Raw genomic sequence first — 25,788 nt, forward strand, 5'->3', positions numbered from 1 at the left:
CAAATCCCAGCTCCGCCACTTGTCAGCTGTGTCACTTGGGGCAAGTCACTCAACTTCTCTGTGCCTCAGTTGCCTCATCTGGAAAATGGGGATGAAGACTGTGAGCCCCATGTGGGACAACCTGATCACTTTGTATCCCCCCCACAGCCCTTAGAACAGTGCTTTGCACATAGTAAGCGCTTAATAAAATGCCATTATTATTTATTTATTTTTATCGAGTCTGGCACCTAATCTGGCTTCTAGCCCAGCTCCTGGCCCGATTTTTAGTGCAGCATGTAATCTGGTTTCTAATCCAGCTCCGGGCCTGGTGCCACATCCGACTCCTAGTCTGGCACCGAATCTGACATTTAATCCAGCACCTAATCCAGTTTCTATTCAGAATCCTTTCCCAGGACCAAATCCAGCTTCTAATCTAGATCCTGGCCCAGTGCCAAATCCGGCTTGTACTCTGGATCCTATCCCCAAACCATATCTAGTTTCTAATCCAGATGCTGGCCCAGTGTCAAATCTGGCTTCTAATCCAGCTCCTAGGCAAGAAGTGCTTGCAGGGATTTGAGGTGAGAGAAAATCTGGAATTGCCTCTTTGAGAGTGGGGGAGATGTGGGAGGGAGGGGGCAGGGGATGGAAAGGGACAAACGGAGGAAGAAGTTGACACCAAAAATCTGTTGTGGAGCCATGGGCCTTGGCCGTTTCGATGTCTTGCCGGTGGTGCCCCTCAATCTGCCCCAACAATTTCTTTCTCCTCCTGTGTGTTCTCCCCGCATTACTGTTTCCCATTTTCTGCAGCCCCAGTACCCCTACACAGACCCAAAGCCTTTCACCATCACCCCATTCTGCAATGGCCAACCCTCCTCATAGAAGCAGCGTGGCTCAGTGGAAAGAGCACGGGCTTTGGAGTCAGAGGTCATGGGTTCAAATCCTGACTCCGCCAACTGTCAGCTGTGTGACTTTGGGCAAATCACTTAACTTCTCTGTGTCTCAGTTACCTCATCTGTAAAATGGGGGTTAAAAATGTGAGCCCCCCATGGGACAACCTGATCACCTTGTAACCTCCCCAGCGCTTAGAACAGTGCTTTGCACATAGTAAGCGCTTAACAAATAGCATTATTATTATTATTATTCTGTAGGTCTGTGCCCTTGGGGTAAGCATTGTGGCCTAGTGGATAGAGCACGGGCCAGGGAGTCAGAAGGACCTGGGTTCTAATCCCGACTCTGCCACTTGTCTGCTGTGTGACCTTGGGCAAGTCACTTAACTTTTAGACTGTGAGCCCACTGTTGGGTAGGGACTGCCTCTACATGTTGCCAACTTGTACTTCCCAAGCGCTTAGTACAGTGCTCTTCACACAGTAAGCACTCAATAAATACGATTGATTGATTAATTTCTCTGTGCCTTGGTGCCCTCATCTATAAAATGGGGATTAAGAATTTGAGCCCTCTGTGGGATAGGGACTGTGTCCAACCCTATTATCTTGTAACTACCCCAGCACATAGAACAGTGCCTGGCACATAGTGAGCGCATAACAAGTACCACAGTTATTCATTATTATTTGTCATTGGTTCGGTGACCTCAGACTTGTCCGAGTGCACTGTATGGGCCCGTGGGGTGGGGGGCAGGGGGGTACTCTTTGTCCAAGAGGCAGCTCTAATGCCACTCAGGGGCAGCCCCCAGCAGGTCCAGGCAGCTGGAAGCAGGAGGGACTGATGTTCCAGTAGCAGGAAGGTGTTTTTCTGTATTGTTGATTGCTGGGCTCAGAGCTTGGGGTGGGGAGGGCTTCTCACCAGCCCCCACCCTGGAAACGGAGAGAACTCGTGTGGCAGTGAACGTCTGGCCTCCGGCTTTCAGAGAAGTTGCAAACACTTTTTTGTTGTAAACAATAAAAAAGAGATAAGCAGACTGGCCTGGTGGGTAGACCATAGGCCTGGGTGTCAGAAGGACCCGTGTTCTAGTCCTGGCTCCACCACTTGCCTGCTGGGTGAGCTTGGGGAAGTCACCACACTTCTCGGAGCCTCAAATCCCTCATCTGTAAAATGGCAATTAAGACTGCAAGCACTGTGAGCCCCACATAGGACATGGACTGTGCCCAACCTGTTTAGCTTGTATCTATTCCAGCATTTAGTACAGTGCCTGGCACACAGTAAGTGCTTAACAAATAACTATTTTTTAAAAATTCAATCAATCCATCGAATTTATCAAGCTAAATCATTGAGCTGGGATGGATTTCAGTCTAAGATTTAAAATTCTGGAAATGCCACCTTGGAAAGGAAGCTGGGGAGATAGTCCCCGAAATAGCATCTTTGGTTCTTTCCTAGTGCTCTGAAAGAAGTTTTTGTCAACCTGTTTACAAATGGATTTCGTCATTATGACCGTCAACTGCGGAATGATCTCTTAGTGATCACTACCCTCCTGGCTCAAAACCCGGGAGCTCCCATGATTGTGAGTACAAACAGGCCACCGACTTTGGCCTGCTGGGCAGTTGGAGAGGATGAGGGAGCACAGCGGGAGGGTGGCAACTGGGGGGTTGGGCGGGGCACCAGTCACCTCATCCCTTTTGCCATGTCTCAGCTGAGATGGGACCCTTCCAGTGGTCTGCAGGGGAGCACCTTGAACAGATACCTTGGGGAGTCAGCTGATGGCAAGCCCCTCGCCACCCCCCTACTCACCTACTAGCTTACTGCACCCCATGCCTTGGCAGGAGCAAGAGTGAGATGGTGCCCCTGGTGCCGGGCAGCCCGCCACCACTAGAATCAGGGCTTGTGTGTGGGTTCTCCACTCCACAAGCTCGGGAACGTGACCCATCCTCGATCTCATCCGGAGCTTCCATCATCATCGCTGGGGGGACCAGAGGGCTCAACTGGGAAAAGGATTTGGGGGAAGGTGTTGAAACAGGTACTTTTGTTTAAGCTGCTCAGAGAACACCTGAGGTTGGACTGCACATTCACAGGATGTCCCCCAGCCTACTCCCCCATTCACCAAAAATCAGAGGCAGAAAAACAGTGAGCCAGCCCCTCCGCTCTGGGCCATGTGGAATTTGGGCAGCTGCTCTTCAGCACAGTCATGAAAGGGAAAATGGTAGTTACTTCACACATACAGTAGTGTTTATTGAGCAGCTGTATGGGCAGACTGAGCAGCGGGCAGTGCTGAGCCCCTGCTGTAGACAGAGTGCTGTAATGCCTCCTCTGAGCATCTACAGTGGACAGAGCACCGTATCTGAGGCCCATACTGACTGTCTGCAGTGAACAGAGCACTGTATCAGTTGCCTCCTCTGAGCAGAGGGCCATACTGACCACCTGCTGCGGGCACAGTGCCACGTAGTAGTAGGTGTAGGTGTTGGTGAGAGTGGCCTATGAAACAAATCATGCAATTGGTCTGCTCTGGTTAAATGCAAAATGAACCAATTAGAACGGGTTAAGTAGTAGAATCTGGTAGTAAAGTGAGTGCGGTGGATTTGTGAGCTCTAGTTGGACTTAACACCATGCATGTTTTGTGCTTTTGTGTTAGGAGAGTGGGTTTTCCAGAGAGTTGATACGTTTTGCAACCTTTGGTGAAGGTAAGGCCCATCTGGATTTAAATCAATTCTTTTTGGACTCCACCTCCCATAGTCTGGTTCAGAATCATGTGATTCGTTAGTGGCTTCTCTCCCTCCCTGCAGTCTCCCATTTGCTCCTATCTTCAGGACAGCTCTACTCGGATGCCCTGCCGACAGGTTCTTGGAGGGTCGGGGGTCAGGGTTTGCAATTTGCCTAAGAGTCATTTGGTTGGTTGACTGACTTGTCTGAGCATCTGATCGAATCTTTAGCCAAGGGGGTTGAACTACGACACAGTGTGGTGCTGCCTCTCCCTGCCAGTCGTATGGTACAATCTGATGCCAGCCTGGTACCAGGCTCCACACGCGGCCCCGCTGGGCCGGACAGTGGCCACGGCACTCTCCTGTATAGGGGTCATGCTTGCCTCGGGCCACTGCTGACCCGTGGGATTTATTTTTTAAAAATGAAAAGAAAACCAAACACGAGGCTTCTCGTTTCATCTCCTCTGTGATCCAGGGTCTGGCTAGAAGCCGCAGGGGCCTTCCTGCTTTCCCCACTCCAGCCGCTGCTGTGGAGTCTGGACTGACCAATCAATGAATCAATCAATCAATCGTATTTATTGAGCGCTTACTGTGTGCAGAGCACTGTACTAAGCACTTGGGAAGTACAAGTTGGCAACATATAGAGACAGTCCCTACCCAACAGTGGGCTCACAGTCTAACAGGAGGACCAGCCCTCCTGAGGAGCTGGGAGAGCCGGGGCTGCGACGGCCCAGACTGGGCATGTGCCCCTCACCCTCCCCACTCCGCTTCCCCTCCGCGACAGGCAGCTGCAGGTTCACATGCTTCTCACCATGTGAGTCCCTTCCTTCTGCAGAGCTTCTGAAAAGTCCTGCCCTCCCAGTGCCACCCCCGCTCAGAAGATCAGGAAACCTAGTCATTTGTTCAAGTGGCTTAAATGAGCCAATTGGTAGCCATTAAAAGCCACCCATTTATCTTATCACCTTGAAGGATTTCACCTGAATAACATTTTGTAGAACACAGTGTACCAACCTGTCATAGTGAGACGCAGCATGGCATAGTGGATAGAGCACAGGCTTGGGAGTCAGAAGGTTGTGGATTCTAATCCTACTCCACCACTTGTCTGCTGTGTGACCTTGTCACAAGTCACTTCGCTTCTCTGGGCCTCAGTTACCTCATCTGTAAAATGGGGATTGAGGCTGTGAACCCCACATGGGATAGGGATTGTGTTCAACCTGATTTGCTTGTATCCACCCCAGTGATTAGTACAATGCCTGGCACATAGTAAGTGCTGAAGAAGTACCACAATTATGATTATGATTATAGTTATCCCGGCTAACACCCTGAACTTAACATGTCCAAAACAGAACTCCTCATCTTCCCACCCAAACCCAGTCCTCCCCGTGGTTTTCTGATCACTGTAGACAGTACCACCATCTTCCTGTCTCACAAGCCCATAACCTTGGCAATATCCAATCAATCAATTGTATTTATTGAGCACTTCTTATGTGTAGAGCATTGTACTAAGCACTTGTAAGAGTACAATAGAGTTGTAGTGCTCAATAAATACAATTGATTGATTGATTAAACAGAGTTGGTAGACATGTTCCCTGCCCACAGTGTGCTTACAGTCTAGAGGGGAAGACTGACATTAATTTCAATTAATAAATTACATACATGTACATAAATGGTGTGGGTCTGAGAGAGGGGTGAGTAAAAGGAGCAAATCCAAGTGCAAGGGTCATACAAAAGGGAATGGGAGAAGAGGAAATTAGGGCTTAATCAGGGAAAGCCTCTTGGAGGAGATGTGTCTTAAATAAGGCTTTCAAAGTGGGGCGAGTGATTGTCTGTCAGATATGAAAAGGGAGGATGTTCCAGGCCAGAAGCAAGATGTGAGAGGTCGGCCGTGTGATAGATGAGATCCAATTGTAGTCAGTAGGTTGGCATTAGAGGAGTGAAATGTGCTGGCTGCGTTGTAGCAGGAGAGTCGTTAGGTGAGGTGGGAGGGGGCAAGGTGTTTGAGTGCTTTAAAAGCCGATGAAGGAATTTCTGTTTGATGCGGAGGTAATAATAATAATAATAATGATACGTGTTAAGCACTTACTATGTGCCAAGCACTGTTCTAAGCACTGGGGTAGATACAAGGTAATCAGGTTGTCCCACGTGAGGCTCAAAATCTTAATCCCCATTTTACAGATGAGGTAACGAGGCACAGAGAAGTTAAGTGACTTATCCAAAGTCACACAGCTGATAAGTGGCGGAGTCGGGATAGTTGAGCAGCCACTGGAGATTCTTTGGGGAAACTGACCCATCTCTCTCATTCAATGCCATGAAATCCTGTTGGTTCTACCTTCACAACATCTCCAGAACCTGCCCTTTCCTCTCCATCCAAATGGCTACCACCTGATCCAGGCACTTAAATCCCACCTTGACTACTGCATCAATCTCCTCACTGACCTCTGTGCCCTCTGTCTCTCCCATCTCCAGTTCACACTCCACTCTGCTGCCCCTATCCTTTTTCTAAAATAAATTCAGTCCATATCTCCCCATTTGTGAAAAAGCTCCAATGATTGCTTATCTGCCTGAACATTAGAGACCCCCTGTAATTGACTTTAAGGCACTCAACCATCTCTCCCCATCCTATTTTACCTTGCTGATCTCCTACTGCAATCCAACCTGCACTTACCTCCTCTAATACTAACCTACGCTTTGTACCTCAGTCTCGTCTATCTTGCCCTGACCCCTTGCCCACAACCTCTCTCTGTCCTGGAAATTCTTCCCCCGTAATAGGTGACCAGCTACCACCTGCCTCACCTTCAAATCACAACTCCTCCAAGAGGCCTCCCCTGACCAATTCATCAATTGTATTTCTTGAGTGTTTACTGTGTGCAGAGTAGTGTATTATGTGGAAAAGTACTTTTACTTGGGAAGCAGCGCAACCTAGTGGAAAGAACACAGGCCTGGGAATCAGAGGACCTGAGTTTTAATCATGACTCTGCCACTTGTCAGTGGTATGCCCTTGGGCAAGTCACTTAACATCTCTGTGTCTCACTTACCTCATCTGTAAAATGGAATTTTCATGAGTCCCTTGTGGGACATGGACTTTGTCCAATCTGATTAGTTTGTATCTACCCCAGTGCTTCGTACAGTGCCTGGTACATAATAAACACTTACAAATACCATTAAAATTATAGCACTGAGCTCTCCTTTCCCCTATCTGCCATCCTCTCTGGGTCACCTGTGAATTCATTTCTATAAGGGGTCTTAAGCACTTTTTTAAAAATGACATTTAAGTGCTTACTATGATGCCAAGGCACTATACTAATCACGTTGGACACAGTTCCTATCTCTCGTGGGGCTCACAGTCTTAATCCCCGTTTTACAGATGAGGTAACTGAGGCACTGAGAAGTGAAGTGTCTTGCCCAAGGTCACACAGCAGACAAGTGGCAGAGTTGGGTTTAGAACTCAGGTCCTTTGACTCCCAGGCCTGGGCTTTTTACGCTGTCACACTGCTTTTCAATAAGCCCCACAGCACGTATGGATGTATGCTTACATTCTGGCATTTCCCCTATCTGTAACTTATTTTAATGTCTGCCTCCCCCTTTAGACTCTCAGCTCCTTGTGGGCAGGGATTGTATCTACCAATTTTATTGTTTTGTCCATTCCCAAGTCTTCTAGCCTGTATGCCCAGTGTGGGCTGGGATTGTCTCTATTGCTGAATTATACTTTCCAAGCACTTAGCACAGTGCTCTGCACACAGTAAGTGCTCAATAAATGCAATTGAATGGATGGATGAATGAATGAATGAATGAATGAAAGGGATTAGTTCAGTGCTCTGCACAAGTAAGCACTCAATAAATACCATCAATTGGCCTCTTGCACTGGGCATGGGGCATTTTCTGCAGCCCCTTTCAAATGGGAAGTCCCTCTTTCTGTCGAATCTGCATAGGGCCAGGCAACTTTCTCTTCTGAGCCAGCACCATTGCCCTTGCTTTGTGCCACCAAGAGCCTCTTCCTGCCACCGGAACCTCCAGCCTTTGCCCAAACCTACCTGTGATCCTTGGCATCAGCGCGCCCATTTACACTGTCTCCCCCACCCTATTCCCGGTGGGCACTTGGGGCGTCCCCAGTGCCCAAGCAGCCTGGCCAACATAGGGGCAGAGGGCAGAGGGGCTCATGACCACCTAATTTTGGGGAGTCAGTAGGAATGGTTGGAGGCAGGGTTACTTGCTAGAATTGCTCTCTTTATCCAACCCAGGGAAACAGGCATGAGCAGACCATGGGTGATCTAATCATAATAGCAATAATAATAATGATGATATGTATTACAGAGTAATCAGAATGGACATAATCCCTGCCCCACATTCATTCAACCGTATTTATTGAGTGCTTACTGTGTGGAGAATACTGTACTGAGCGCTTGGGAGAGTCCAATACAGCAATAAATAGACACATTTCCTGCCCACAATGAGCTTACAGTATAGATGGGGGGAGACGGACATCAATACAAATGAATAAATTACAGAGATGAACAGAAGTGTTAAGGGGCTGGGAGGGAAAAGAACAAAGGGAACAAGTCAGTAAGATGCAGAAGGGAGTGGGAGAAGAAGAAAGGAGGGGCCTAGTCTGGAAAGACCTGTTGGAGAAGATGTGCCTTCAATAAGGCTTTGAAGAGGGGGAGAGTAATTGTAGGATTTGAGGAGAGAGGGCATTCCAGGCCAGAGGCAGGACATGGACCAGGGGTCAGCAGCAAGGCAGGAGAGATCGAGGCACAGTGAGAAGGTTAGCACTAGAGGAGTGAAGTGTGCTGACTGGGTTGTAGGAGAGTAGTGAGGTGAGGTAGGAGGGAGCAAGGTGGTGGAGTACTTTAAAGCTAATGGTGAGGAGTTTTTGTTTGATGCGTAGATGGATGGGCAATCACTGGAGATTTGGGGGGTGCGGGGTGACATGTCCTGAACGTTTTTGTAGAAAAATGATCTGGGCAGAAGAGTGAAGTGTGGACTGGAGTTGGGAGAGACAGGAGGCTGGAAGGTCAGCAAGGAGGCTGATTCAGTAATCTAGGCGGGATGGGATGAGTGTTTGTATTAACATGGTATCCATTTGGATGGAGAGGAAAGGGCGGATTGTAGAGATGTTGTGAAGGTGGGACCAACAGGATTTGGTGATGGATTGAATATGTGTGTTGAATGAGAGTGAGGAGTCAAGGATAACACCAAGCTTGTGGGCTTGTGAGACAGGAAGGATGGTGGTGCCATCTACAGTGATGGGAAAGTTGGGAAGGACAGGGTTTGGATGGGAAGATAAGGAGTTCAGTTTTGGACATGTTAAGTTTGAGGTGATGGGAGGACATCCAAGTAGAGATGTCTTGAAGGCAAGTGGAAATATGAGACGGCAGAGAGGGAGAGAGATCAGGGCTGGAGATGTAGATTTGTGTATCATCTGCATACAGGTGGTAGTTGAAACCATGGGAGCCAATGAGTTCTCCTAGGGAGTGGGTGTAGATGGAGAATAGAAGGGGGCCCAGAACTGAAGCTTGAGGGACCCCTACAGTTAGGGGGTGGGAGGCAGAGGAGAAGCCCACAAAGGAGACTGAGAATTAATGGCCAGAGAGATAAGAAGAGAACCAGGAGAGGACAGTGTCGGTGAAGCCAAGGTTGGATAACATTTCCAGGAGGAGGGGATGGTAAACAGTATCAAAAGCTAAGAGGTCAAGGAGGATTAGGATGGAGTAGAGGCCATTGGATTTGGCAAGAAGGAGATCATTAGCGACCTTTGAGAGGGCGGTTTCTGTGGAGTGAAGGGGACGGAAGCCAGATTGGAGGAGGTCAGAGAGAGAATTGGAGGAGAGGAATTTGAGACCGTGGGTGTAGACAACTTGCTCATGAAGTTTGGCGAGGAATGGTAGGAGGGAAATGGGGCGATTGTCGTGGCTCAGTGGAAAAGAGCCCGGGTTTGGGAGTCAGAGGTCAAGGGTTCAAATCCCAGCTCCGCCACTTATCAGCTGTGTGACTTTGGGCAAGTTACTTAACTCCTCTGGGCCTCAGTTACCTCATCTTTAAAGTGGGGATTAAGACTGAGCCCCCACGTGGGACAACCTGATCACCTTGTATCCTCCCCAGCGCTTAGAACAGAGCTTTGCACATAGTAAGCGCTTAACATATGCCACCATTATTATTATTATTATTAAGACTTTTTCCCCTGTCTCAAGTGCTCTCCTTTGGTCACCAGCTCCCACAAATATCAAATCGAAATTGCAAATTCATACAAATCCTTAGCAGTTAAGAAAAGCCTCATCAAAAGCCTCATCCCCCAGGGCAAATGCCGTCAATCCCACACACCCAAGGATGTAGTCTTGTGGGAAAAGCCCCTGTCCTTATAGTCTCAGTTTGGTGCTTCTTGGCCACCTGGAGCAGAACTGCAGCAAATACAAGCAAATCCCTGGGGAGAGGGCAAACCAAGGTGGCTGGCATTGGGGCCCCAGGAAGCCTGATTCTGCCTTCTTGAAATGAGCTGTTGGATTCAGTGCTGACGAATCCAGGGATTATCTGGGTGGCCTCCAAGGGTCAATGAGTGGAGAGACCACCAAGGGTCAGCAAACGGGGCAGCTGCCAAGGGTCAATGAGCAGGGTGATGTCCAAGGGTCAATGAGTGGGATGGTCACAGAGGGTCAACAGCGGGGTGGCCAACAGGGGTCAATGAGTAGGGTGATCATCGAGGGTCAGCAGTGGGGTGGCCAAGAGTCAATGAGTGGGGTGGTTACTGAGAGTCAACAAATGGAGAGACTGCTGAGGGTCAGTGAGTGGGGTAGCCGCTGAGGGTCAGCAGCAGGGCGGCTGCCAAGGGTCAGTGACAGGAGAAGCCACAGAGGGTCAGCAGTAAGCCATCAAGGAGTGGCTGGGGGCCAGTGGAGTTTGAAGATTAGCCAGCACCTAAACCCCCCCCAACCCCGCAGCAGGATGCGTTGCCTGTAAGAACAGGGACCTGGGAGGGAAGCACCATGGTTCTGAAGCCAGGGTGGGGCCAGGGCCCCCCAAGAGAAGTGCTCTAGGTTTGGGGTTGCGGTGGGGCGGGGCATTGTTATACCATCACTCTAAGGTGCGTGCACATACAGCATAATGTTTGGAAGTCAGTTGGACCAGATGGGGAGGCCAATTTTCCCCCAATGTCTGACCCTGAGACTGACTCACATGGAACTTTCTCATCATTTTGTTCACAGTAAAAACCCATAATCCTTTGGTAAAAAGCGTAAGACTCTCCAATAGCAATGAAGATTTTGAGTTGAAGAAACTGCTGCTTAACGTCATTGTGGTCTTATCCAAAGACTTGCCCACTGTCCAGGTAAGTCCGGAACTAACCGAGGCCATCCGGGAGGCGGCAGTCCTGGGCAGCGGTCAGGGTCAGTGTAGCCTGAATCCAGACAAAATATCCAGCTACAGCCTTGTTGTGGTGGCTATGCTTGTCGTGGGGCGGGGGGGAACCCTGGCGAGAGCACAATGCTGAGACTACCTTGCTGAGCCAATCTTGCTGAAACTTTCCTGCTGAGCACTGCTGCTTGGGCCACCCAGCTGGCAGTGGCGATCCTGCCACTGCTCCTACCCCATTACTCTGCTACTCCAGCCCAGCCTGCACACTTCGCTCCTCTCATGCTAACCTTCTCATTATACCTCAATCTTGTCTTGCTGCAGGCCTCTCACTCACTTCCTGCTTCTGCCCTGAAACACCCTACCTCCTCATATCCGACAGATGATGACTCTTCCCCTCTTCAAAGCCTTACTGAAGGCACATCTCCTCCAAAATGCCTTCCCTGACTAAGCCCTCCTTTCCCCTCCTCCCACTCACTTCTTCATTGCCTTGTCTTGCTCCTTTTATGCATCCCCCCTCCGAGCCCCAGTAAATATGATTGACTTACTGACTGACGGCCGCTACTAGGCCTGACCCTGCTCCCCCAGAAGCAGCATGGCTCAGTAGAAAGAGCATGGGCTTGGGAGTCAGAGGTCATGGATTTTAATCCCAGCTCCACCACTTGTCTGCTGTGTGACCTTGGGCAAGTCACTTAACTTCTCTGTGCCTCAGTTCCCTCATCTGTAAAATGGGGGTTAAGACTGTGAGTCCCATGTGGGACAACCTGATTACCTTGTATCTACCTCAGCACTTAGAACAGTGCTTGGCACATAGTAAACACTTAACAGATACCATCATTATTATTATTATCTGTGTGGCCCACAGCTCCTGACCGAGGGCCAGATGGTACTGGCCTTGTTCAGCTACGTCAAGAAGGTGGAAAAGCACAAGGTGAACGAGTGGTCAGACGCCCAACATGAGGAACTGCAGCTCCACGCACTGGCTGCCCTGGCATCGGTGGCACCTCTGCTGATTGACGACTACATGGCATGCCAGGGCAATACCCGTATCCTTCTCTTTCTGGACTGGTGCACGAGTGAAGGTGAGAAGGCCCCATGGGGTACCGAAACACCACATTTCACTGTTCTCGTTCCATCAGCTCGGTGAGAGACTGGGCCAGACCCACGGAATTAGAAGGCCTAGTGACCGTTCACCATCTTCTTCCAGACTGGCAGTGATGGCGCCAGGCTGGAGTCACTCCGCAGTGTGTTCCTCATCCTCATTCTTGTGGTAGTAATCGTGGTATCTGCTAAGTGCTTCTATGTACCCGGCACTGAAGGAGGAAATCAGGTCAGACACAGTCCCTGGCCCACATGCAGCTCATAGTCTGATTGGGAGGGAGAACAGGTATTGAATCCCCCTTTTACAGATGAGGAAACTGAGACACAGAGAAGTTAAGTGATTTGCCTAAGGTCACATAGCAGGGAAGTAATGTGGCTTACTGGGAAGAGCACAGAGCTGGGTATCAAAGGATCTGGGTTCCAATCCTGGCTGTAAAATGGAGATTAAGACTGAGACCCTCATGTGGGACTCATATTGTGTCCTTCCTGATTAATTTATATCTACTCTAGCGCTTAGGTCAGTGCCTTGGCACATAGTAAGTGCTTAACAAATACCATAAAAAAAATCAGTGGCCAAGCTGGGATTAAAATCTAGGTCCTCTAACTCCCAATCCTGTTCACATTCTATATCCTCATCCTCATCATGGAAGAGCAGTGATTTGGCCTCCTACTGTGCGTATAGCTCTGTAGTAAACACTTTGGAGAGGACAATAGGGTTGGTAGGCACAATTCCTGCCCTCAAGAAGTTTACAATCTAATGAGAGAGACAGACAGACACAAATAGCAAGCACACAATGGGAACAAGAGTGAAAACAAAGATATTTGATCAAAAACTCCCTGGGGCTAGGCTCCTGTTAGGCTCCAGCTATTCATTTGGAGAGGTTGCTTGGGCAGACACGAGTATCATTTCCAGACTCATTCTGTCCACATCCTGGAGCCAGAACCTCTGGCCTGGAACTCCTCCCCTGCCACCCAAATCCAACCAAGTACTGCTCTTCCCGTGTTCGAACCCTTCCGAAATCCCACCTCCTCCTCCAATTGGTCTTCCCCACACCCCAAGTGGTATCAGCCCACTCTGATCGATCAATGCCATTTATTGAGCATTTACCATGTACAGAGCCCTGTCCAGAGCACTTGGGAAAGAACACTCCAATAGAGAGGGTAGACATGATCCCTCCACTCATGGAGCTTACACTCTAGTACCAACAGATTCACTTTGCTCTTCCTCTGCATTCATGTATCAGTGTTTATCTGTATGCAGTTAATAGTGCCATAGCTAATTTATTCTGGTTACTCTTTGTGTAACTATTTCATGTCTGTCTCCCCCTACTAGAGCAGAAACTCCCTTAGAGCAGGGCATATGTCTTGGGCTTCAGTGGTTCTGTCCCAAGCACAGAACCAGTACAGTACAGTGTCTGGCCTCCAGTGGGTGTCACTCAGGCTCCACCCCTCCTGGCCTGAATTGTAACAGAAAGAGCCTGCAGAAATGCTGCTCTGCTAACTCTTTAAACTTAGGTGTTTACCCGACTACTGATAGGCCAGGGAGCAAAACTCCTGGTGAAGGCAGGGACCCTGATTGAAGCAAGAAGGTGGGAAGTTGGACTGGGGCTTGTTTCGCCCTGGACTTTGATGGAATTTGCACCCATGGCAGCCCGATTCCTGGGGAGCTTGTCCACGTCTCCCACCTCGATCAAGGCCACCATGTCACCCAGTGCTGGGGACTTCACACGGGGAGAGGGACAGGCAGGAGGCAGCATTTTTGTCCTGGAAACTTGGTTTCTGGTTGTTGCCACTGGACTGTAAACTAATTATGAGCTGGGACTGTGTCTGCTAATTCTGTTGTGTTGTGCTCTCCCAAGCAGCTAGTAGAGTGCTCTGCACATAGTAAGCACTCAATAAATACCACTGATTGATTGATTGATTGAGATCCAGAGGGAACATCTCCAAGGTCTTTCTCCCAGCCAGGGGCCAGTTCATTTGAGCTCTAGAAACTATTGGTCTGACCTGCTGTGTGAGCAAATCCTTAAATTCTTCAGGGAAAACATTTTCTAAGTGACCTGGGCTTCAAGAGGACCCGTTCTGGGGCTGCCGAAGAAACTGAGGTGCGATCCGCAGGAAATGGGCTCTTCCAGCCGCAGATCTGACCTCACCTGTTTGAGAGGGTTTGCCGTGTGGATTCCAGCATATAGCCATCACTTTGGTGTCTTCACAGATCCCTTCTTTGGCCAGGGGAACTGTTTCCATGGCACAGGAGGCCGCGGCAACAAACGGGCCCAGATGCGCTACAGCCTCAGACTCTTGAGAGCGATGGTGTCCCTTGGTGAGGAAACCGTGAGCCAGGATCTCTGTGATCAGGGAGCAATTAAACAGTTGATAGGTAAGACAAGTTGCATTGAACTTTTCAAGTTTACAATTTACGCACTCACAACCCCCCCGCCCCCCCCCCCCCCCCCCCCCCCCACATAGCATTTCTGTACGTGTCGATTTACCTGTTCTACGTTTTAAATACTTTCTCAACCATGGACCCTTCTTCGAACTCTCTCCTTCCTCCTATCTAAAATATCTTTTTGGTCTTTCTCCTCTGCAAGGATCTTGCCTTCTAACTCCATTGTACTCTCCCAAGAGCTAATTACAGTGCTCCACGCATAGTAAGCGCTCAACCAACACTACCGGTTTCTTGATCAGTTGATTTAAATGCAGACCTCCAGTTTTCCCCAGAGCTCTTCTCTAAGATATCAGTCAATCGATCAATGGCATTTAGTGAGCTATTGTGCATTGTCCATGTGTGCAGAGCACTGTACTAGGGAGAGTACAAGACAACAGAGTTGGTAGATACATTCCTTGCCCACAACAAGCTTGCAGTCTAGAGTTGCAGGTTTGTCTCCCCGTCCACAGGGGCCAGGCTGGAGAAGGACCCACAATTGGCAAAAAGGGATAGGCAAGAGCAAAGCCTCATGGGATGAAGTTCTTTTGGAATGCGGTGCCTTTGGCCGAGTTGGCTCGAGTCTGAACCCGTCTGTGACCATCACCGTTAAGCTCTGCACACCTGGAGTTGATTTTACACAGGGCAAGTCATGCGCTGGTCAAGTCATGAGGAAAATCCATTACAGCACAGTTGGAAGCTGGCAGGGCAAGTGATCCAGAGCCTCCTTGAATGGGGAAGGCACAGACCCTGCCCCATCCAAAGAAACAATCTAACCTCACAGAGGCCCAACTGGGAAGCAGAAAAGTATGGAACAGGTTGATGCCGGTCCCTTGCCAAATTTGTTGGGGGGAACAACACAAGGGACCACTATGGACAGAACATCAGGATGTGAACCCGTTGCCAGATAGGAACAGTGAGAGTGGTCACACGCAAACAGCACGCTCTCAACTGTTGCTGCAACTGATTTTCCTTGAGACTTGACCAGCGTCTTAAGTGATGCCAGGCATGCAGAGCTTAGCTGTAGCTGTCGCCAACATGTTCAGGCTTGAGTCTTAATCTGTCCACATCCCTAACGCACTTCCACCCCGTAAGCCTTTGCTCTTGCCCCTCCCCCAACCAGTTTTGCCAATCTGGACTAATACAAGAACCTCTCTTAGACATCACCCCCTTCTGAGCAGCCTCTGGGGGCCATAGTGTCTGTTGGGAATGCAGGCCAGTTGGACGTGTGTGGGTTTAGGGTGTCGTCTGGTGGGCTGAACTGGCAGGAGCTGGGCACCATCCTGGAACGAACCAGAACTATGGACCGGAGATGCTGAGCACTTGGAGCTGAAAGTGCTCTCGAAATAATAGTAATAACAATAACAATAATAATGATAATAATGGCATTTGTTAAGTGCTTACTATGTGCCCAGTACTGTTCTATACGCTGGGGGAGATGCAAGGTAATCAGGTTGCCCCATGTGAGGCTCACAGTCTTAATTCCCATTTTACAGATGGGGTAACTGAGGCACAGAGAAGTGAAGTGACTTGCCCAAAGTCACACAGCTGACAAGTGGCGGAGCTGGGATTAGAGCCCACGACCTCTGACTCCCAGGCCCGTGTCCTTTCCACTGAGCCACGCTGCTTCTCTAAGCCCACATCCACTGGCCTGGCCCCTGGACTTGGTGATTTTTTTCTAATGAGGTTCTGAAAGTGAACATGTGGGATAAAGCAGACTCAAGGTGCTTGTTTACAAACCTTGCTTCATTTCAACTTCTTTCACTCTCGTCCCCCCAGGAATCTTGAAAAGGACCACCAGCAAAGAGAAAGCCAAAGAAAAAGATGACACGATTGTTTTAGAGATCCAAGCCGATGCCCTGCTCATCTTGTCCGGGCTGTGTGAACACCACCTTCCGAGGAAGGTGGGGGACCGACAGTCTGGGCTACTGGACCACTACTCTCACTTTCCAGTGTCCTATTAATGTAGGAACCATTTCAAACTGGAGGCATTTTTGCTGTCCTGAGCATATAAGAAAGGAAGAATCTAAGCAAGGCCATTACTGGATCAGTCCAAAAGACCATCCCGTCCAATCTAGTGTCCCATCCTCAATAGCAGGATAAGAACACTTGGGGGGCTTCTGTCATAGTTGCCCTCCATCCCCCACCCTCGTGATTAGGAATGGACCATCCAACACTCCTAACTCCCCTCTTCATCCCAGCTCTTCTTTCTGCCAGCAACCTAGCTCTGGACCATCTAACATCTCTAACTTCCCCTGTAGTGATCCAGCATGGCTCTCCTGTCCACAAATTTATCCAAACCTCCCTGTAGAGTTTCCTGCAGGAAGGAATTCCACCCCTTGCTGGGGGAACTATTTCCTCTTGTTAATTTGCACCCCATCACCGGTGAGGTTCCATGGGCACCTACTTGTCTTGGTACTGGGAGGCATGGGAGCCTGTACTCACCCACCAAAGGCCGAGGAAGAGGAGAATGTGGCTACCTGAGGAAAGTGGGCAGTTTCCTAGGAATGTTGCCCTTTCAGCAGGTCCAACGTGGTGACAGTGTTTTCAAATCATTTAAGTTACAAAAAGTTGAGATCGGATGACTACAACTTTAAAAGCAAACTGTTTAAAAGAACACTGTACTAAGAGCTTGGGAAGTACAAGTCGGCAACTTATAGAGATGGTCCCTACACAACAACGGGCTCACAGTCTAGAAGTGGGAGATAGACAACAAAACAAAACATGTAGACAGGGGTCAAAACCATCAGAATAAATGTAATTATAGCTATATGCACATCATTAACAAAATAAATAGAGTAGTAAATATGTACAAATAAAATAAATAGAGAAATAAATCTGTACAACTTATTTAGAAGTTTAGAACAGTGGGGAGGAGAAAAGGAGACCATGTATTCATTTCCAGAGTATGACTCTAATAACTCTCCCGGGAACAGGAAATCTTCGGTAAGGACGGAATAGACATCCTTCTCCAGCTAATGAAAATGGACCCTAAGAAGTTCCAGAGTGGATTAGAGCATAATCGACTTCTTCTTAGTACACTGGATGGACTGTGGTGAGTGAGGAATTTTACCAACAACAATTGGAGGCCCCCAGTGAGCCCCAGCTACTCCCCTCCAGTAGTAATAACAATAATAAGTGCAGTATTTGTTAAACACTTATTATGTGACAAGCACCGTATTAAGCACTGGTGCAGAAATGGGATAATCCGTTCAGACACTGTCCCCTTCCCAGATGGAGCTCACAGTCTAAGAAGAAAGGAAAGCAAATATTTAATCCCCATTTTATAAATGAGGAAACTGAGGCCCAGAGGTCACACAGCAAGCAAACGGCAGAGGCCAAGTCCTCTAACTCCCAGGCTTATGCTCTTTCCATTAGGCCACACTTCTTGCCAGGATGACCCCAAGTGGAATGAGCCCAGAGAGTTCACACAAGATTGGTCTGCGCAAACATAGTAGTCTACCTGTAGAAGGGCTGGCTGGGCTCCCCTGTGAAAGAGCAGGATATATCAAACATTTCTGGGGGATTTTTAAAAGATTTGTAGAGCTGTTATTGCAATAACATTAAAATAACATCCAAATAGTTGTAAGCCTGAAATTTCACACCTCCAGAAGGCTTTCTCCAATTAATTTTTCTTCTGCCAAGTGACAGCAATCATGGGCACCTGTAGCACTCTGGTACCCAATTATTTAAGTGCTTATTTATTCCCCGTGCATCATTCCACTTGCTTCTTCCTCCGATCATTTATCGATTTATCGGGTCTGGCTTCCCCCTTAGAGTGATGGCCCCTTGAGGGCTACCATCATACTCTCCAAACACTTAGTTCATTGCTCTCCATACGCTCAATACCTCCTACTAATTGATTGTTTGACTGTCTGGCCAGCTCCTAGAAAAACCCTAAAACTGAGTTCATTCTACTTCAGGTGTTGTCTTCTGGGATGCTACTCCATGGAAGACTACTTTCTTGAAAAGGAGGGCATTTTTCTCCTTCTGGATTTGCTGGCAGTGAGTATTCATTCATTCATTCAATCGTATTTATTGAGCGCTTACTGTGTGCAGAGCACTGTACTAAGCGCTTGGGAAGTACAAGTCGGCAACATATAGAGACGGTCCCTACCCAACAACAGGCTCACAATCTAGAAGGGGGAGACAGACAACAAAACAAAATATGTAGACAGGTGTCAAAATCATCAGAACAAATAGAATTAAAGCTATGTGCACATCATTACCAAAATAAATAGAATAGTAAATATATACAAGTAAAATAAATACAGTAATAAATCTGTACAAATGTATACAAGTGCTGTGGGGAGGGGAAGGAGGTAAGGCAGGGGGATGGAGAGGAGGAGAGGAAGAAGGGGGCTCAGTCTGGGAAGGCCTCCTGGAGAAGGTGAGCTCTCAGTAGGGCTTTGAAGGGAGGAAGAGAGCTAGTTTGGCAGATGTGTGGAAGGAGGGCAGGGGAAGGCCAGGGGAATTGGATGGGGAAGGACGTGGGTCGGAGGTCGATGGCGGGACAGGTGAGAACGAGTCACAGTGAGGAGGTTAGCAGCAGAGGAGCAGAGGGTGTGGGCTGGGCTGTAGAAGGAGGGAAGGGAGGTGAGGTGGGGGTGGCGAGGTGAAGGAGAGATTTGAAGCTGAGAGTGAGGAGTTTTTGCTTGATTCGTAAGTTGACAGGCAGCCACTGGAGATTTTTGAGGAGGGGAGTAACATGCCCAGAGCGTTTCTGTACAAAGATAATCCGGGTAGCAAGGTAAAGTATAGACTAAAGTGGGGAGAGACAGGAGTATGAGAGATCAGAGAGGAGGCTGATGCAGTAATCCAGTCGGGATAGGATGAGAGATTGAACCAGCAAGGTAACGGTTTGGATGGAGAGGAAAGGACAGATCTTGGCGATGTTGTGGAGGTGAGACCTGCAGGTTTTGGTGACGGATTGGATGTGTGGAGTGAACGAGAGAGCAGAGTCGAGGATTCATTCATTCAGTCACATTTATTGAGTGCTTACAGTGTGCAGAGCACTGTACTAAGCACTTGGGAAGTACAAGTTGGTAACATATGCAGACAGTCCCTACCCAACAATGGGCTCACAGCCTAGAAGGGGGAGACAGACAACAAAACAAAACATGTGGACAGGTGTCAAGTCATCAGAATAAATAGAAGTAAAGCTAGATGCACATCATTAACAAAATAAATAGAATAGTAAATATGTACAACAGAATAGTAAGTATTAAATAGTAAATAGTAAAAAAAAAGAGGATGACACCAAGGTTGCGAGCTTGTGAGACGGGAAGGATGGTAGTGCTGTCTACAGTGATGGGAAAGTCAGGGAGAGGGCTGGGTTTGGGAGGGAAGATAAGGAGTTCAGTCTTGGACATAATTGAGTTTTAGATGGGGAGCAGACATCCAGATGGAGATGACCTGAAGGCAGGAGGAGATAGGAACCTGGAGGGAAGGAGAGAGAGCAGGGGCAGAGATGTAGATTTGGGTGTCATCAGCGTAGAGATGATAGTTGAAGCCACGGGAGTGAATGAGTTCACCAAGGGGTGAGTGTAGATAGAGAACAATAAGGGACCAAGAACTGACCCTTGAGGAACCCCTACGGTAAGAGGGTGGGAGGGGAAGGAGGAGCCCTCAAAGGAGACTGAGAATGAACGGCCGGAGAGATAAGAGGAGAACTGGGAGAGGACGGAGTCTGTGAAGCCGAGGTTAGATAGCGTGTTGAGGAGAAGGAGGTGGTCCACAGTGTCGAAGGCAGCTGAGAGGTCGAAGTGGATTAGGATAGAGTAGGAGCCATTGGATTTGGCAAGAAGGAGGTCATTGGTGACCTTTGAGAGGGCAGTTTTGGTGGAGTGTAAGGGATGGAAGCCAGATTGGAGGGGGTCAAGAAGAGAGTTGGCGTTGAGGAATTCGAGGCAGCGCATGTAGACGACTCATTCTAGGAGTTTGGAAAGGAAGGGTAGGAGGGAGATGGGGCGATAACTAGAAGGGGAGGTGGAGTCAAGAGAGGGTTTTTTTAGGATTGGGGAGACGAGGGCATGTTTGAAGGCAGAGGGGAAGGAACCAGTGGAGAGTGAGTGGTTGAAGATGGAAGTTAAGGAGGGGAGGAGGGAAGGGGTGAGAGATTTGATAAGATGAGAGGGAATAGGGTCTGAAGCATAGGTGGATGGAGTAGCACTTGAGAGGAGGGAGGAGATCTCATCTGAAGATACCGCTGGGAAGGATGGGAGAGTAGCAGAGAGGGTTGAGAGCAAGGGGGATGGAGAAAGGGGAGGGGTGACTTTGGGGAGCTCAGACCTGATGGAGTTAATTTTACTAATGAAGTAGGAGGCCAGATCGTTGGGGGTGAAGGACGGAGGAGGGGAACAGGGGACTAATGAAGTAGGAGGCCAGATCGTTGGGGGTGAAGGATGGAGGAGGGGAACAGGGGACCTGAGAAGGGAGTTAAATGTCCATAACAGCTGATGGGGATGATGGGCATGGGTGTCAATAAGGGAGGAGAAATAGTTTTGCCTGGCAGAAGAGAGGGCAAAGTTAAGTCAGGAAAGGATAAAGGTAAAATGAACAAGGTTGACTTAGTGTTTAGACTTTCACCAGCAGCGTTCAGCAGCTCGAGCATAAGAGTGAAGGAGGTGGACAGTGGCAGTGATCCAAGGCTGTGGGTTAGTGGTACGAGAGCAGCAAGTATTGTCCTAGTACACGCAAGCACACACAAGCACACACACACACACAAACACACACACACAAAAAAAAAAACCCACCCTTTCCCACGAGGGTTTCTTGAATATTTAGAGGTAGCTCAGCTCTTCACCAGAAACAGGACCTCCCTTGAGGGCTGTTCTAGGCTGGAGCCTCCCAGGCCTGAAAAACGTGGGCAACTTGGTTCCAGAGTTGTATATGTACCCAGGCAAAGGATGGGAAGAGCACAGTTCTGGAGATATGTGTGTGCCCATGGAGAAGGTGGGAGAACCGTAGTTTGAGAGTTGTGTATGTGCCCAGGTGAGAAGCAGGAGAAGAGCTTTGGCTTTTTGAAGTGCAGTTCAGGTTTGATGGGGAAATTTTCCAGCAATAAACTGTACTCTGTAATTAAGCCCATCTACTGCCCACTGTGGAGATAAAACAGAGCCAGGCAGACTCTGGTCCTGGACAGTGGGTAGGGCCGGGGCCCAGACCCAGAGTGTGCATGGTGAGGGGAGATAAAGGTAATGGTTAGTAGGTGGGGCCAGGGGCCAGACCCACTGTACATAGGGGAGGGGAGATGAAGGCAGTGGTTAATGGGAAAAAATAAAGAGAAGTATCTAACCTGAAGGTAAAAATATCCCAGTTCTTATTATTCCCCCTTCTGTGTCATCTATGCATTTGAATCTGTGACCTCTGGGTATTTGATATTTACCTCACCCTCAACCCCATAGCACTAATGTACATGTCTGTAAATCATATCTTATAAATTATTTAATTATATTAACATCTGTCTCCCCCTGTAGACCATAAGTTCATTGTGGGCAGGGAAGAGTCTACCAACTCTGTTGGATTGTACTCTGCCAAGCTCTTAGTACAGTGCTCTTGCACCCAGAGTAAGCACTCAAAAAATATCATTGATTGATCAAGTGATTGTTTCTGCTGGACGTTCCTAGTACCAGTCCCCTGCCTACGCAGCTCCTTTTTCTAGGTGTTCACTAGCAGTGCTGCATAGACTGAATTTACACCACCCTGAATGTTTCTCCTGTGACTGTTAGCTTATCTGATCCCAAGACTACATTGTAATCATCAGATAGTTTTGTCTTTTATTGTTTTACATTTTTAGGTGCCAGAGTCTATCACACTACACTATGTGGTGTGATTTCTCTTCATTTGAATGGGTAATTGTCCCAGAGGTGTTTAATTTGGGGTTTCTTCCATTTATAAGAAACTCAGAAAAGATGTATTACTGCTACATGAGAAAATGATTTGTGGTCAGCAAGCAACTTTTCAATGACCCTGTGTTTGCAATTTTTTCTCTCTGTTTTCCCAATGAAGTTGAACTGCAAAAACCTGTGTAATTTCATCCTTGGGATAATGGTGGAATTCTGTGACAATCCCAAAACTACTGCTCACGTCAACGCGTGGCGAGGAGTAAATGACCAAACGGCTGCTAGCCTTCTAATCAAGCTGTGGAGGCAGGAAGAGACTGATCTGGGAGTGAAACGGGATCGAGATGGGAAAATCATCGGTGAGTCTGTTCGCAGTTTCCAAACCAGTTGGACCAGGGGATCAGCAAACATGCTCATGGGAAGGTCAGCATCTACCAAGGGCCTCCTCCCTGCTTCAGACTCCAGTAGCCCAGGAGCTTCTCCCTTCTTCTCCTTCATCCCTCCCTTTAAACTCCATTCATTCATTCATTCGATTGTATTTATTGAGCACTTACTGTGTGCAGAGCACTGTACTAAGCACTTGGGAAGTACAAGTTGGCAAAATATACCCAACAACGGGCTCACAGTCAAGAAGGGGGAGACAGACAACAAAACAAAACAAGTAGACAGGTGTCAGTACCGTCAGAATAAAGAGAATTACAGCTATGTACACACCGTTAATAAAATAAAGTAGTAAATATGTACAAATAAAATAGAGTAATAAATATGTACAAATATATACAAGTTCTTTGGGGAAGGGAACGGGGTGGAGGGGCATTGGAGAGGGGAGGAGGAGGAGGAGAGGAAAAAGGGGGGCTCAGTCTGGAAAGGCCTCCTGGAGGAGGTGAGCTCAGTAGGGCTCTGAAGGGAGGAAGAGAGTTAGTTTGGTGGATATGTGGAGTGAGGGCATTCCAGGCAACAAAATAAAATAAATAGAATAAATATGTACAAGTAAAATAAATAAATAGAGTAATAAATATATACAAGCGTATATACATATATAAATATATACAGGTGCTGTGGGGAGGGGAAGGAGGTAAGGCCGGGGGGATGTGGGGAGAGGAAGGAGGGGGCTCAGTCTGGGAAGGCCTCCTGGAGGAGGTGAGCTCTCAGTAGGGCTTTGAAAGGAGGAAGAGAGTTAACTTGGCAGATGTGTGGAGGGAGGGCATTCCAGGCAGGGGGAGGACGTGGGCCGGGGGTCGACGGCGGGACAGGCGAGAACGAGGCACAGTGAGGAGGTTAGCGACAGAGGAGCAGAGGGTGCGGGCTGGGCTTGTAGAAGGAAAGAAGGGAGGTGAGGTAGGAAGGGGCGAGGTGACGGAGAGCCTTGAAGCCGAGAGTGAGGAATTTTTGCCTGATGCGTAGGTTGATTAATAGCCACTGGAGATTTTTGAGGAGGGGAGTAACATGCCCAGAGTGTTTCTGCACAAAGACTATCTGGAGGCAGCAGCAGGAAGTATAGATTGAAATGGGGAGAGACAGGAGGATGGGAGATCAGAGAGGAGGCTGATGCAGTAATCCAGTTGGGATAGGATGAGAGATTGAACAAGCAGGATAGCGGTTTGGATGGAGAGGAAAGGGCGGATCTTGGCAATGTTGCGGAAGTGAGACCGGCAGGTTTTGGTGACGGATTGGATGTGAGGGGTGAACAAGAGAGCGAAGTCGAGAATGACACCAAGGTTGCGGGCTTGTGAGACGGGAAGAATGGTAGTGCCGTCAACAGTAATGGGAAAGTCAGGGATAGGGAAGGGTTAAGTTAAGGTAAGGCAAGCTTGGTTGTAGTACAGTGCTCTGCACACAGTAAGCGCTCAATAAATATGATTGATTGACTGATTGATTGTAATCTTCCCCAGTTCCACCCTTCCACCCCACACAAGGGCACAAGCTGTTTCTTCCAGCACCACTGCATCATGCGATCACCCAGCTTGTTAGTTGAACATTCCTCAGGTCCCGACAGCACCCAGCCTGAACATGGTGTGAAACCGCGTGGAAATTCGCACTCTCACAGGAGCGAGGAAGCTCTAGACTAGACCAAAGACTCGATTTAGAAATGTTCTAAACCACCCGGATGCTAGATTAGGGGTTGCTAGTAAGGGATATCCAAGATGCTGTCCCTTCTTTTGTGGCTCCGGCAGGAAAGCTTCCTCTGCTGATACAGGAGAGGCTGAGGAAATCACTGGGCCCCTGACCATCTCTGCAAGGCTGGGTGAATGAAAAGGACACTATTGACCCTGTCGGGGAGGGGAAGGGGGAAAAGGTGGGGGTTGCGGGGGACTCGGTGACCTTGTCCTAGGCCTCAGGGCTCTGCCCAGGATGTTTTGGGCTGGTTCAGTTTGGGGCCTTGGCCGAGGGCAAGGCCTTGCTCCACATTCCTAATGCAAGGTTTTTTTCCCTTGTCTCTGACTAATTCTCTAAGAATAAAGTGATGATTGGGAAGTGTCCTCGTGGTTTCACTTCAACTTTAGTGTGACAGTGAGCAGTCGAGCTTTAAAATGGAAAAATTTTCTTTTTCACACCTTCCAGTTTCTGAAACATGTCTGAAATGGACAGGGTTTTTCCGTCATCTTGTCTTTACTGTTTGTTCATTTTTGATCTGGAGAACCAAATTGTGGTGCTTGGTGGCCTAGGTTGCCAAAAATTAAGCAGGATTAGCAGTTCATTGCTCAGGCAGGCTCCGCGAAGGAGTCGGCCCCCTGAAGGGAGGACGATTTTATGTACTGGGTGTTTTGAGAATCTGTTCTTTCCTGACCAAGGGTGGGCTCTCCTGAGCATCGCAGGCCACTCCCCACAATGCTTGAGTGACAGGATCTGTGCCCAAGTCCCGTTTGTAAACTGTTTCCCAGCATTTAGTACAGTTTTCTGCACAAAGTAAGTGCTTAGTAAATACTATTATTACTACTGGGGGCCTTTGGGAGGATTAAGGGAAGTTCTCCCAACACCATGCAGCACCCACATCTGTCTGGGTAGAATGGCTGTAGTCTGGGGAAGCTCCGGTACGTGGCACTGGTCACATGCAGGGGATAGCGCATGAATTGTCCCCTGGTGGGATCCTGTGCCGAAGGAGCGTCGGTCGGTCGGCCACGCGGCGGCCCTGTGAGGTGAAGCCAATACGGCTTCCTGGATTGCTCTGCCAAGGGGAACCAAGGAATAAGTTTCTCTCTGCATGCAGAACTTTGGGGATTCAAGGTTCCTTGTCACCCTGACTTGGTCACCACCTCCTCCCTGCCTCATAGCACTTATGTCCATATCAGTAATTTATTTATTTCCATTAATGTCCGTCTCCCCCTCTAGCCCGTGAGCTTGTTGTGGGCAGGCAATGTATCTATTTATTGTTGTATCATCCTCTCCCAAGCTCTTAGTACCGTGCTTTGCACACAATAAACTCAATCAGTACAATCGAATGAAGGAATCCTGGGTCGAAGAACATCTCCCAGCTCACCTTTTCCTCTTGCTCTGTCCATGTCAACCCATGGTT

The 25,788-nt window shown here is 48.5% G+C and overlaps 1 protein-coding gene across 1 annotated transcript in view; it reads left to right on the top strand.

The window, feature by feature from the left end:
• The window catches only part of CFAP69 (cilia and flagella associated protein 69), a 52,077-nt gene that overhangs the window by 16,339 nt on the left and 9,950 nt on the right, over positions 1 to 25,788 (top strand). The window contains 9 exon segments of the mRNA XM_038742268.1: positions 2,311 to 2,434; positions 3,500 to 3,548; positions 10,763 to 10,884; positions 11,773 to 11,989; positions 14,221 to 14,385; positions 16,210 to 16,334; positions 17,367 to 17,485; positions 18,354 to 18,435; positions 22,441 to 22,633. Coding sequence (XP_038598196.1) covers positions 2,311 to 2,434; positions 3,500 to 3,548; positions 10,763 to 10,884; positions 11,773 to 11,989; positions 14,221 to 14,385; positions 16,210 to 16,334; positions 17,367 to 17,485; positions 18,354 to 18,435; positions 22,441 to 22,633 — 1,196 coding nt within the window.

The sequence above is a fragment of the Tachyglossus aculeatus genome, chromosome 2 (assembly GCF_015852505.1).
Source record: "Tachyglossus aculeatus isolate mTacAcu1 chromosome 2, mTacAcu1.pri, whole genome shotgun sequence".
Classification (NCBI taxonomy): domain Eukaryota; kingdom Metazoa; phylum Chordata; class Mammalia; order Monotremata; family Tachyglossidae; genus Tachyglossus; species Tachyglossus aculeatus.